Genomic DNA, 13,823 nt, shown 5'->3' with positions numbered 1-13,823 from the left:
CTTCCATGAAGAACAGAGAAGGTTTGGAACAATGAAAGCGATGATCACAAGAGGGAGATAAAGACAGAGAGAGAGTGCCTGTGCCCTGGGAAAAAGACCACCCTCGCCATCACCGTCACCCACCACCCTCACCACCACCACCACACACACCCCTGACTTGAGGGGCAAGCCCCGGGGCCAGGAAAGCCCATCTTCCCTTCCCCGAGGAATCTGCTGCAGCTCCTGCATTCTCCCAGTTGGCTGCATTTCCACCTGACCATGAAGCACATCTGTCCCTAGGTTCCTGGCTGCTGTGGCTCACCTGAAATGGAAGGAAAAGAGCTCCTAGGCTTAAGAGGAGCCATTTATTCATTGAACAAACATTCCCTGCAGACCCACTATGTGTCGGGCACTGTTTTGGGATCTGAGGACACAGCAGTGAACACGAAAGACACAGCCCAACCTCCAGGAGCTTAGTCCAGCAGGGAGACAGGCACGGGTTATCCCATGAGTGTCTGCGCAAATGCACCTGGGGTCAGCGTGAGTGCACCTATGGGCCTATTTGACCTGGTCAAGAGGGTCTGGGCTGAGGTCTGAAAGACAGGACAGGTTGGCTGGGCCCAAGAAGGAGTGGAGTCCAGGCAGAAGTAGAGGCTCTGAGAGAGAAAAAGAGTTTAGCCTCCTGGAGGAATGGGAGGCCAGGCGTCAGGAGCAGCTACTCAAACTGTGGTCCGTGGACCAGCAGCATGAGCATCACCCTCACTGGGAGCTCGATAGAACTGCAAATTCTCAGGCCCCACTCCAGACCCACTGAATCAGAATCTCTGGGGTGGGGCCCAGGAATCTTTTTTTTTTTTTTTTTTGAGACAGTCTCGCTCTGTCACCCAGGCTGGAGTGCAATGGCATGATCTCGGCTCACTGCAACCTCTGCCTCCCAGGTTCAAACCGTTCTTATGCCTCAGCCTCCAGAGTAGCTGGGACTACAGGCGCATGCCACCACACCCGGCTAATTTTTGTATTTTTAGTAGAGACAGGGTTTTACCATGTTGCCCAGGCTGGTCTCGAACTCCTGACCTGGTGATCTGCCCGCCTCAGCCTCCCAAAGTGCTGGGATTACAGGCGTGAGCCACCGCGCCCGGCCGTATCTGTGTCTTAACAAGCCTTCCAGATGATTGTTAAGCACACAGAGTTTGAGAACCAATGGACTAGAGGTCAGTGAGCCAGGAAAAAGTGGCCCAGGTGACATTGGAGGGTGACAGAGGCCCTGGCAAGCCCTTTTGGACTATGTTAAAAACTTTCCATTTTCCCCCAGAAGCAATGAAGAGACATTACAGGGTTGCAGCAGCCAAGTGATGGGTCAGGTTCCTATTTTAAGATTGGCTGCTGTGTAGAAAATGGGCGGCAGAGGGACCCAAGCAGAAGCAGGGAGACCTTTCAGAGGATGCTGCAGTGGTGCGGGCCACAGAGGCCAGGGCCTGGGACTCAGGTGGAGGTTATGGAGGTGGAGAGAAGACAATAGAAAGAAGAGCTATTTGAGAGGTGTTGTCAAGGTGATCAGCTCTTAGAGTGGGCGAGGAAGAAGTTGGGATGACACCCCAGCTCTAGCCTGGATGCATGGGTGGATGGAGGCTGCTCACAGAGACAGGGACCCCAGAAGAACCACAGGATTGAGTTCAAATTCGGATGGAGTTTTTTTGTTTTGTTTTGTTTTGTTTTGTTTTGTTTTGTTTTGTTTTGTTTTGTTTGAGACAGGGTCTGGCTCTGTCACCCAGACTGGAGTGCAGTGGTACAATCTCAGCTCACTGCAACCTCTGCCTCCTAGGCTCAAGTGATCCTCCCACTTCAGCCTTCCAAGTAGCTGGGATACAGGTGCATGCCACCATGCCCAGCTAATTTTGTACTTTTGGCAGAGATTAGGTGGGGAGGTCTCACTATGTTACCCAAGCTGGTCTCGAACTCCTGAACTCAAGCTATCCACCCATCCCGGCCTCCCAAAGTGCTAGGATTACAGACATGAGCCACTGCACCCGACCCGAGGAGTAGTTGAATTTTTAGTGGGAATGTCATGTGGACAGCCCTTGCTTCCTCCAAGATCTTAGGCAGAATGAACAATTCTTTGTCCAGGAAACCAAGTGTGATGACCCCTATTGAGGGCCTGGATACAGGAGAGACGAGTAATAGCACATCCTCACTCAAGCGGCAGAGACTCAGATCAGGTAGTTTGAAGGGGCAAGGCTGGGAGCATCATGACAGGGGTTGGGGGAGGTCAGCTGTGGGACATCATTCCCTCCATCCCTCTGCCCCTGATGTGGGACAGGGCAGGTTTCCTACCCAAGAGGGTGCTACCCCCACGAGAGAGCTCCCACTCCTAGGAACTGGCTGGATTTCCGTTTCCCTCTCTCCTAGACCCACCGGCTGGTGCTTCCCTTCCCCAGAATGTCTATAGGATGTATCAAACCCTGAACTGGGGTCCAGCCTCCCATTCTTGGCTGCTAAGGCCTGGGAATCACATCTCCATCTTTGCCCTGCCATCTAAAAAAAAAAAAAAAAAACAGGGTCTCACTCTAGTGCTCAGGCTGGAGTACAGTGGCATGTTCACGGCTCACTGCAGCCTCAACCTCCTGAGCTCAAACAATCCTCCCACCTCAGCCTCCTAAGCAGAACTGGGACTGCAGACGCTCACCACCATGCCTGGCTGATATTTTTCTTTTTTCTGTAGAGACGGAGCCTTCCCACATTGCTCAGGCTGATCTCAAACGCCTGGACTGGAGCAATCCTCCTGCCAAGGCCTCCCAAAGTGCTGGGATTACAGGCAAGAGCCACGGTGCCTGGCCCCTTTCATCTTTTGAACCATGTTCTCTCTCAGCCTGCCCACCTGGGCATGGTGGGGAAAGTGGCACTTCTGTTCCAGTGGTGAAGGGAAGGTGGGCGGAGGCTGGGCTGGAGGCATTGGAGTGGGGCTCCCCAGACAGCAAGCAAGCAGGCAGCCATGGAGCAGGAGCAGAAGCTGCAGACACACTCCCTGCCATGGTCCAGGCAGGCCAGCTTTAGGAAGGGCCCCTTATAGTGCAGCCACAGGGGCTGGAGGAGGCCAGGCAGGAGAATCTGGAGCTGACTGCTGCCTTGCTGTTTCAGAGGGAAGCTCCCCAGAAGTAGCACAGGTGGAACCCTTGTGCCTGCCTTCTCCTGCCTCTCAGGGGGACCTGCATACGAAGGCTTTGGGGACTGATGATGACTTCTGGGGCCCCACAGGGCCTGTGGCTGCTGAGATAGTTGACAAAGAAAAGAGCTTGTACCGGTGAGTGAGGGGGCTCTGCTGGCCCCAGGCTGGCCTCCCACACCCCACTGCCCATCCTGGGTTCCCACAAACAGCACCCCCCAACTCACACTTGCCACTGGGTCCCCTCCTCTTGCTAAGACAACAGGCAGAGACAGGGCTGAGACACTGGGTGTGTGCTTTTCATGATGGAAAGAGATGTTTTCTTATGAAACTTAAAATTTTCAAACATACACAAAAATCGATAGTACAAGGAGCTTCCATGTACCCATTACCCAGCTTCAGCCAGTGTTTTGCCAAATTCGTTTCAGCTGTTCACTTTCCCCCTCTTTGTTATTGTCACAATATTTTAAATCCAAGACATCAGGTGATTTGATTTTACCCTTAAATATTTCATTATGCATCTCAAAAAACAAAAATAAAAACCCTTTCTTCCATAACATAACTACAATGCCAATATCACATCTCGCAAAGCTGGCAGAAAGTCTTTCATTTCATCTACTCCCCAGTCCATATTTAAATTGCTCAGTTGTCTAAAACGTGTTCTTATAGTTGATGTTGTAGTTTGGTTTGGTTTGGTTTTGAGACAGAGTCTCACTCTGTCACTCAGGCTGGAGTGCAATGGCACAATCTTGGCTTACCTCAACCTCCACCTCCCAGGTTCAAGCGATTCTCCAGCCTCAGCCCCTCTAGCAGCTGGGACTACAGTCACACGCCACCATGTGTGAAAAATAAAAATTGTATTTTTAGTAGAGATGGGGTTTCACCATATTGGACAGGCTGGTCTCGAACTCCTGACCTCAGACGATCCACCCTCCTCAGCCTCCCAAAGTGCTGGGATTACAGGCGTGAGCCACCGCGCCTGGCCAGTTGGTGTGTTCTTATCAGGATCCAAACAAGGTCCACTCGTTTTATTTTCTTTGTTATGTTTCTTAAATCTCACTTAACTCTCTTAATCTGTATGCTCCTGTTTTATTAATAGCCACTAATGAGCTAAGGACTGAACTAGTAGCTGGGGACCCTAAGATGAATAGGGCAGCCCTGCCCTCCCAGGGCTTACAGTCACACTAGTAGTAATTCTCTGTAGTCATACTCATGATCTCTTATATAACATGTTACCACTCACCAAACACTGCCACAGACATCATCTCAACCAGGAGACAGCGTCACTCCCAGCTCACACCTACAGAAGCCGGGGCATCCCGGGACCCACTATTAACCAACATGAGGAGCCTTGGGAAAATCACTTCTGATCTCTATAAAAGTGTTGTTTTCAATTCTAAGGGTTTAGCATTAATATTAGCACATACGGCCTGGCGTAGTGGCTCATGCCTATAATCCCAGCACTTTAAGAGACCAAGGCAGGAGGATCACTTGAGTCCAGGAGTTCAAGGCCAGCCTGGACAATATGGCAAAACCTTGTGTCTACAAAAATTACCAAAAAAATTAGCTGGGCGTGGTGACATGTACCTGTAGTCCTAGCTACTCAGGGAGCTGAGGTGGAAGAATCGCCTAAGCCAGGGGTTTCGAGGCTGCAGTGAACCAAGATCGGGCCACTGCGCTCCAGCCTGGGCAACAGAGTGAGACCGTATTTCCAAAGATAGGTAGGTAGGTAGGTAGGTAGGTAGGTAGGTAGGTAGATAGATAGATAGATAGATAGATAGATGATAGATAGATGATAGATAGATAAAGATAGATAGGTAGATAGATAGATAGACAAAGACAGACAGATAGATAATCTTAGCACATATATTGTTATTAATTATTGGTAAATAGGCCCCTTACATATACGAACACTTGTTATTTCATCATTACCATCATTGCCATCATCAACATAGTAAAAACAGTTCACTGCTCCCAGGCATGTACTAAGCTGTGAGCATGCATTAAGTCACTTATTCTCGTAACTAGGAGATGGGAGCTACAATTACTCCCACTTACAGATGAGGAAACCAAAAACAGGAAGGTTAAATGACTTGCTCAGGGATCCACAGTCAAGAGCAGAAGAGTCAGGACTAAAATGCAAGTCCATCTGATTCTGAAGTCTGGGCTTGAAGCCACTGTACTGTATCCGCAAGCCCCTGCATGGGGTGTGGCATCCAGCAGGTGGTCAGTGAGTTCATGCAATAAGTGTCTGCCTCTCCCTCTTCTTCCCAGAGTTCACTTCCCTGTAGCTGGCTCCTACCGCTGGCCCAACATGGGTCTCTGCTTTGTGGTGAGAGAAGCGGTGACCGTTGAGATTGAATTCTGTGTGTGGGACCAGTTCCTGGGTGAGATCAACCCACAGCACAGCTGGATGGTGGCAGGGCCTCTGCTGGACATCAAGGCTGAGCCTGGAGCCGTGGAAGCTGTGCACCTCCCTCACTTTGTGGCTCTCCAAGGTAAACAACAGGGAAGGATAGGGAGGAAGGTGGTGGTAATTATGGGCCTGAAAGGGAGTGTAGAATGATGATCTCCTGGGAGAGGGTGTTGTGGCTTCCTTAGAGGGGCCGAGCAGGGGTTATGGAGATGGGGACTAAGATTTTCCTGCATTCCACTCTTCTCTGGACATATCTTTTTGAAACACATCTCCCAGCCTCATAATTATATCTGCCTAAACTTACTTGAAAGTTTTTATTAAGTGTCATTTATATAGACTATATCACTCAAGGTCCCAGCAGGAAAGAGACGATATGCTCAGTTGAGATTTTTGAAGAAGCTTTTCAAAGACAGGACCATTTACAAAGTAAGGCTAAGTGAACTAACGCAGAATGTTGGGGCAACAGGGACTAGCAACAGTAGGAAGCCATCACTACTCCTACAGGCAGGGGGAAGAGACGGTGTCATCAGACGCCATCTGAGAGCTGGGGCCATGAAAGAGGGGCTTCCCATGGAAGATAGTGATCGTAAAGTATGATTTTATGGCACCTCCAAAGACTTCCCACAGAGTTCCAAGAAATAGCAGCTAACAGTCAAAAATCTCACAAAGGGGAAACAAGGCACCACAAGTAAGAGCCAGCAGAAACGACAGATACCAGAATCAGTCCCTTAAATCCTTCAGATGCTGAAATTATCAGAAAAAAGAACATAAAATAAGTGTGTATAATAGGACCAAAAAAAAAAAAAAGTAACCTTAAAACTATTGGCAAAAAGCAATGAACCATTAAAAATGACAAATCAAAGGTGGAAACTAAATTGACTAAAAAAAAATGAAAAAACAAGGCCAGGCGCAGTGGCTCACGCCTGTAATCCCAGCACTTTGGGAGGCCAAGGAGGGCGGATCATGAGGTCAGGAGATCGAGACCATCCTGGCTAACAAGGTGAAACCATGTCGCTACTAAAAATACAAAAAATTAGCCGGGCGTGGTGACAGGCACCTGTAGTCCCAGCTACTCGGGAGGCTGAGGCAGGAGAATGGCATGAACCTGGGAGGTGGAGCTTGCAGTGAGCCAAGATCGCGCCACTGCACTCCAGCCTGGGCCACAGAGTGAGACTCTGTCTCAAAAAAAAAAAAAAAGAAAAAGAAAAAAACAATCAAGTAACTTATAGGATACCATGGTAAGTCCTAATATATATCTAAATGGAATTCCGGAAAGATTTGATAGAGAGAAGGGAAAAAAATGGAATATTCAACAAGACAATTGCAAACAAATTTCTGGAAGTATTGAGACATATGAGACTTCTCAGAATGAGAAACCCCAAAGCTGCAATGCAGGAAAGAGAGAGAGAAGGGAGAGAAAAAATCAAGATTAGTCTCATTAATGTGAAAGTACAGAATAACAAAGTATGAAGGAAAGTCTTGACAGCAGCCAGAAAGAAAGGATTATAGGTGTGAGCTACTGTGCCTAGCCAATATCTATCAATTTAGTGAGCAAGTTAGAAGAATCTGATGTGTCCCCATGTCAAATCATGACTCCAATAGAAGCTTCATTTAATTGCTGATAAAATGATTTGATAAACAATTTATGTTATAGCTTACATCAGTTATAAGCACTTTTATGATTTGTACAGTTTAGCTAGATATTAAATGCGTTTTTAATATTTTTTCTTTTCTTAATTTCTTTATTTCCCAGGAATAGAGGTAAATGAGAATTTATTTTTAATTTCTCATTTATGTTAGTTGATATGTTATATTATCATCCCAGTAGTTCAATGTATTTTTAGTATCACCTCAAAATAAAGGTATTAACTTTACAGTATGCATATATTAAGGTAATCAAGGCATATATGTAAGAAAAATTATTTAGAAGCTAGTAGAAAGAGAAAAATGAAACGAGAAAACTAAAAAGCAAGGAACTGCTCAGTACCCAGAACCAGGAAAGTCTTGTTTGCTGAGGCCACAAAAGTTCAGTAAACAATTCAAGCTGCACACCAGGAGGAGAGCATGGGACAGGGAAATAGAGCCCCGGGGGCCTCAGGATCCCTGGGGCACCTGGTTTAACAGTCAGGGTCATATGGGCATTCCCTAGGGAAGGTCTCAGACTAAAACAGAGTAGAGGGATGAGGTGCAAGACAGCTCTGGAATTGTAGAGGTCCGTTTAGTAAGGAAGAGATTGAGGAGAGGAAACTGATGGCTGAAACAAGAAGCTGGGACAAGTTACTTGTTCCCACCTGGCAGTCTACAGAGTAATGAACACAGCCACTACCACAACCAGCCTGCCTCTTCCACGAGTGAGACTGTGACCAGGGGTCCCCAGGGACTCTGTCAAGAAGAGAGGGGCCTGGCTAATAGAGTCAGTGGGCTCAGCTCTGTCGTAGCTCTGCCCATGACCAGCAGCAAAAGAACTTGGCTTGCCCCAACCTGGGATGCTCAGGCCTGCACCACCACTCCCTGCTTTAACCAGGGTATTCCAGGAGAAACCTCATGCAGCTAAGGTCTGGAGCCAGAATGTACCACCAGGGCCCGAGGGGACAAAGTCTACCTTCAGCTCCTGCTCCAGGCGCCCCCTCATTCCCCACTCTCAGAGGTGGATGAGCTGGCCCTCCCCATTGTGAGGACTCCCAAGCCATGCCCTGCTCAGTCTCCTACGTCCATCAAGTGGGCCTGGGAAACGGGATTTGACCAAGGAATTGGGTGACCCTCCAGGTGCACAGGCATCTAGCTGAAGCCTGCCAGGCTGACAGCCAAATCAGAACAGGAATGAATTAACTGTGCTTGTGGCACTGTCCTTTGTGGCACTGGAACTTGGCCAATAAGAACTGTGAACAATAACTGAGCATCCTGTGCCAGGAACCAAGCAAGGTAGTTCCATATATCATATCTATTTTCATAATTAATAGAGATTAATATCATCTCTATTTTCATAATGAACCGGGAAATTAGGCACTACGGTTTTGCCTTGGTGTACCAGTGAGGAAACTGAAGCCGAGAGAGGTGAAGACCCTCTTCCGGAGTTGGGATTCTATCCCAAGTCCTATTTATCCCAGGCTAAGAGCTACACCCCTACCCCTCCCCAAGCCCATGTCCCACCAGCCTTCTCTAGGCCAAATTCTGAGCCTCACCTTGTAGCCAGATAGGATTTACTCCCTTTGGACTCTGTACACAAGCTTGTACAACCTGTGGCCTGTGGGCCACATGCGGCCCAGGATGGCTTTCGATGAAGCCCAACATGAATTCGTAAACTTTCTTAAAACATTATGAGACTTTCTTGCGAATTTTTTAAAGCTCACCAGCTATCATTAGTGTTAGTATATTTTACATGTGGCCCAAGATAATTCTTCTTCCAGTGTGACCAGGGAAGCCAAAAGATTGGACACCCTGCCACAGAACAAGAGGCAAAATGCACACAGGCCGCTTTTAGCTGGCCATGCCCAGCCAGGAAACCAATCCCTGGGGCCGGGCAGGGCCCCTTCCAGAAATGCCTGCTGCCTGCTGTCTGGGCTGCAGCTGTTCATTGCCCTGGAAACGATGACCTCACTGCCTGACACAGGGTCTGATTTAGGACTTGGGCACTGGTGCTTCATCACTGTCATTGCTGAACGGATGATGAGTCATTAACTTTCCATGGTGAGTTTTCTCCCACTATAGCTAGAGCTTGAGGCTTTCAGCCTCTCAGCTCCATCACCGTGGGCTTGGGTATTCTCACCCTCCTGCAGGACCAGCTCTGGCAGTCGTAGGGCCCAGCACAAAATGAAAGCGCGGAGCTCTTCATTCAAAAATGATTAAGAATGTCAAGACCACCAAACATGAAACCAAGCGCCAGGCCCTGCTGATCTCGGGACCCTGTGTGACTGCACAGGCCACACATCCATGAAGCTGGCCTTGTCCTTCGGGTCCTTCGTTCCCCCACCCACCCATCTCCTTCAGCATACACAGACCTCTGCTCTCCACACAACCCTCCCTCCAAGAGGAAGTGAGTTCCCTCATTTTTGTCACACTTGCTCCTCTCTGTGCTGCCCGTGGGAACAAGAGCACTTCACACAGACACCTGAGTGGGATCTCGCCCCATTCCCACCCCCTCCCCCTGCCCACCTACTCAGGAGTTCAACCAGATGAGATGGCTGGAAACCACAGTGATATCCCTCAGGCCTCAAAACTGTTGGCTTCCTGGAACCAACACTTACTGAATCGTATAACAATATAGAGTCCCAAAACTCAGATTCAGCAAAATGGATATTCAAAATACCTTATTGGCTGGGTGCAGTGGCTCACACCTGTAATCCCAACACTTTGGGAGGCAGAAACGGGAGGATGACTTGAGCCCAGGAGTCTGAGACAAGCCTGGACAACATAGTGAGACCCCATCTCTACAAAAAAATATTAAAGAATTAGCCAGGCATGGTGGTGTGCACCTGTAGTTCCAGCTACTCAGGACGCTGAGGTGAGAGGAGCACTTGAGCCTGGAAGGTCAAGGCTACAGTGAGTCATGATCGTGCACTGCACTCCAGTCTGGGTGACAGAGCAAGACTCTGTCTCAAAAAAAAAAAAAAAAAAAATTTAGTAGCTTTTTCTTCCCAGACCCCAAGAGTTACCAAGAGGACTGGGCCAAGTTGTTTGAGGAAGAAACAGAACCACCACGGCCAGGTGGATAGATTGGTCAAGCTGCATTTTATCTGTAATACGAGCAAGTGGCCCTTATTATCCCCAGGGCTTTATAGACACAAACCCAGTCAATCTGCACAGTGACACCGGGAGGGGGATGCTGTTATCAGCCCCACTTTACAGATGATGCACAGAGAGGGCAAGTAATCTGCTCAGAGTCCCACAATTGGTAAGAGCCCTTGCTGGGAGTCAAAGCCAGGCAGTCCATATCATTTAGCTGCTCTGCTAGACAACCCTCTAGTGCCCTACCTTCATGTGATGTGGGTGCCACTGTCCCTGCTTGAGCAGGAGAGCCACTGTGCCCCTCAACAGCTCACCTGAGCCTGGAAGGTGCTGACCACACACACTCAGCAGGAAGGGCACGGCCAGGCATCAGGCCACAGGCCCAAGGGCAGCATCTAAAGGAGGGAGAGTCCGCAGGTTCCTGGACAGCAGGAGCAGCAATGTCCCAAGGCAAACACCAGGCATGCAGCTGGGAAAGGGGGAAGGAGCTGACGGGCTTCCGTTGGCGGAGCACTTGTGATGCTTTGAGCCATTGTTCTATTTGCTGTCTGTATTCCCCATTGGGCCACAAGCTCTGGAATTGCAGTGCCCATGTCTTTCCTGTTCACAGCTACATCCACAGGGCCTGGCACATTGTCCGTACTCAATAAGCTTTTGTGTAATAAGCAGATGCAAAGCCCTGGACCCCAGACCCACAGAAACATGCCTACCTCATGATAGCTTTTTCTAAATTTTTCTAGTGCAACCAGCCAAAGGCAGTGTAGGTCTTTCTGCCAGTGAGACTTGGCCCAGTCAACACTCAACCTTCTTCTCCTTCAGACCACAGTCTTCCCCATTGCTTCCCTTCTCTCTCCTATCTATCAGCACAAATAAACTGTCAGGTTTGGATGAGGTGGCTCTACCACAATCTATGGAAAGGGCAGTATGTGCAAGAAGAGGGGTGACCAGCTCATCTTAACACTGACAGTCCTGCACCCCCAGGAGCCCTCTCGGTCCTAGGTAAGCATGGACAGTTGGTCACCCTAGCAAGAAGGTAAGTTGGAGACACCCAGCACCTTCTGGAATTCAGCAAAAATTCAAGTGGCACCAAGCATCTGTTAGTGCCCCAGACTGTGGTCAGAGTCCTGGGATCTGGTCCTAGGACCATGGCTGGTTGTGTGGCCTTAGAAAAAGCACTTTCCTCCCAGGATTTCAGCTCCCTCAACTGACATGTGAGGACATTCCAGTGCTTTGGAGGTCAGGGTGAGACCATGCATTTAGTGCCAGTGACGGCAATGCAAACCAGCATCGCCTCTTGGAGAAGCACCTGCGGGGTGAAGGAGGTCATACCATCTCACACACTTTCCTCATCCCTTGGTACTGATTGATTTCAAGGCAATAACACAAGGGAAATAGAAGCTTTCTGCAGGTGCTATTTATCATGGTGAAAAGTTGGAAGCAAACTCAACACTGAAATGAGAAACAGAGGCTGAATCACAGGGTGGTGCATCCACTAGCAGGGATCATATACTGTGGTAATTAAATGGTCTGACATCCTTGCAACAAGTTAAACTGTCACGGGAAACAAGAGACAGAGTGTCATGGACTACAGTAAAAATAGGAAAAGGTGTTGCTGCAGAGAAAGACTGTAATGCAGGCGTCCCATGCTAAGAATAGTTATGCTGTGGCCAGGCGCGGTCTGGGAGGACGAGGCAGGTGGATCACCTAAGGTCAGGAGTTCAAGACCAGCCTGGCCAACATGGTGAAACCCCGTCTCTACTAAAAAGCCAGGCGCAGTGGTGCATGCCTGTAGTCCCAGCTACTCGGGAGGCTGAGGCATGAGAATCACTTGAACCCAGGAGGCGGAGGCTGTGGTGAGCCAAGATCACGCCACTGCACTCCAGCCTGGGTGACAGAGCTAGACTCTATGTCAAAAAAAAAAAAAAAGAAAAAAGAATAGTTGTATTGTTTGATTGGTAAGATTCGTAGGTGAATTCTTCCTCATTTTTTCAGATGATAGATACCACTGTGACTTTATTTTCATCCCAAAAACGCAGTTAAATGAGAAAACTTAAGTAATGGTCTTCATGGACCCTTCTGGGATTGACATCTGACTAAGGGCTTTGTCCAGCTTGCTGGATGCCTTGTTGCCCAGAAACCACTTGCATTGCAGCAGTTACCAGGCAATGCAGGGATGGAGCTGGGACCTCTGATCCCTAGGCCAGTGTCTCTCCCATTACCAGTGTTCATCCCTCAAGCTCTCTTGTAACTTCAACCTCCTTGCCTGGCACCGGTCAGAGACTGCAATCAAACATACCAATTCTGGCTGATTTAAGCAGAAAAGGGATAATTGAAAAGTTGTTGACTAACTCATAGACTTAGCAAAAGGTTATGCAACAAATCTAAGCAGGGGGGAAGATAGTGACCCAATGACTCAGAGAAAGCAAGGGCAGAGCCAAGGTCACATCAGGAAAATATGGAGACAGGCCGCAGACACAGCTACCGTAGGACCCTCCTGCCCAGGAGCCACTGGGCTCTTTTTCTTTCTTTCTTTTTTCTTTTTTTTTTTTTTTTTTTTTTTTGAGACAGGGTCTCACTCTGTCACCCAGGCTAGAATGCAGCAGCACAATCACAGCTCATTGCAACCTTGAACTCCTGGGTTCAAGTGATCCGCCCACCTCAGCCTCCTAAGTAGCTGGAATTATGAGTGTGCACCACCATACCTGCCTCTCACTGGACTCTTCACCCAACTGCTACTGCCAGAATTCTCTCTCTCTGCGTCTGTTTCACCCCTCTAGACTTGAGGTCCCAGTTAGAGACAACCACTTAGTCAAGTCTCAGTCACACACCTGTGTCCTTGCTGCCAGGGAGTAGTAGCATCCTGAGTGGGGGGCTCGGCTTGCCTCCTGCCAAGACCCACACAGTGCTGGAGGAGGAGGCTCTTCCTAAAAAGAAGAGTTTGAATAGTGAGTGGCCAAACACCTTGGTCACTGTGTGTTCCCACTGCCCCTTCCTCCTCCTTGTTCTCTACCTGCCCAGTCAAACCTTCCAGCATCACTCAATGGTCTCTCATAGAGAATCCACACCAGCACAGGCAACTAAAGGTTCTATATCCTGCCCAGCTCCAGGGCCAGGGGCTGGGTTTGCATATAAGTTTGGCTCAAGGGTGATCCTTGAGCTCCACTTAGGAGTTCAGCACTCCTAAGTGCTCCCACCTGGTGGCACAATTTCCCACAGCCTCCGAAGGCCCCAGGCCTAGAAATGCCCTCTTCCCCATGCTGGGTGTCTTAGCCTGTTCAGGCTGTTATAACAAAATACCATAAACTAGGTAGCTTATAAATAACAGAAATTTGTTTCTCACAGTTCTGGAGCCTGGTAAGTCCAAGATCAAGGCGCCAGCAGATTCGGTGTGTTGGTGAGGCCCATTCCTCATACATGGAGCCTTCTAGCTGTATCCTCACAGGGTGGAAGGGGCAAGCAAGCTCCCTTGAGTCTCTTTTGTAAGGGCACTAATCCCATTCATGAGAATTCCACCCCCATGACCTAATCACCTCCCACAAAAGC

General features: G+C 48.8%; 1 protein-coding gene across 2 annotated transcripts in view; it reads left to right on the top strand.

Moving 5' to 3' along the window:
* Positions 1 to 13,823, top strand: part of NLRP1 (NLR family pyrin domain containing 1) — a 259,485-nt gene that overhangs the window by 235,973 nt on the left and 9,689 nt on the right. The window contains exons 11-14 of one of the 2 annotated variants that reach the window (XM_063717976.1): positions 2,104 to 2,195; positions 2,699 to 2,791; positions 3,115 to 3,277; positions 5,414 to 5,637. In XM_063717976.1, the coding sequence (XP_063574046.1) occupies positions 2,104 to 2,195; positions 2,699 to 2,791; positions 3,115 to 3,277; positions 5,414 to 5,637 (572 nt within the window). The remainder of the gene's footprint in view (positions 1 to 2,103; positions 2,196 to 2,698; positions 2,792 to 3,114; positions 3,278 to 5,413; positions 5,638 to 13,823) is intronic. The other variant, XM_063717977.1, reaches the window with a different exon arrangement.

The sequence above is a fragment of the Pongo abelii genome, chromosome 19, assembly GCF_028885655.2.
Source record: "Pongo abelii isolate AG06213 chromosome 19, NHGRI_mPonAbe1-v2.0_pri, whole genome shotgun sequence".
Lineage (NCBI taxonomy): Eukaryota > Metazoa > Chordata > Mammalia > Primates > Hominidae > Pongo > Pongo abelii.
Note: the sequence above shows the minus strand (reverse complement) of the source record. Positions and strands in the feature narration are given on the sequence as shown.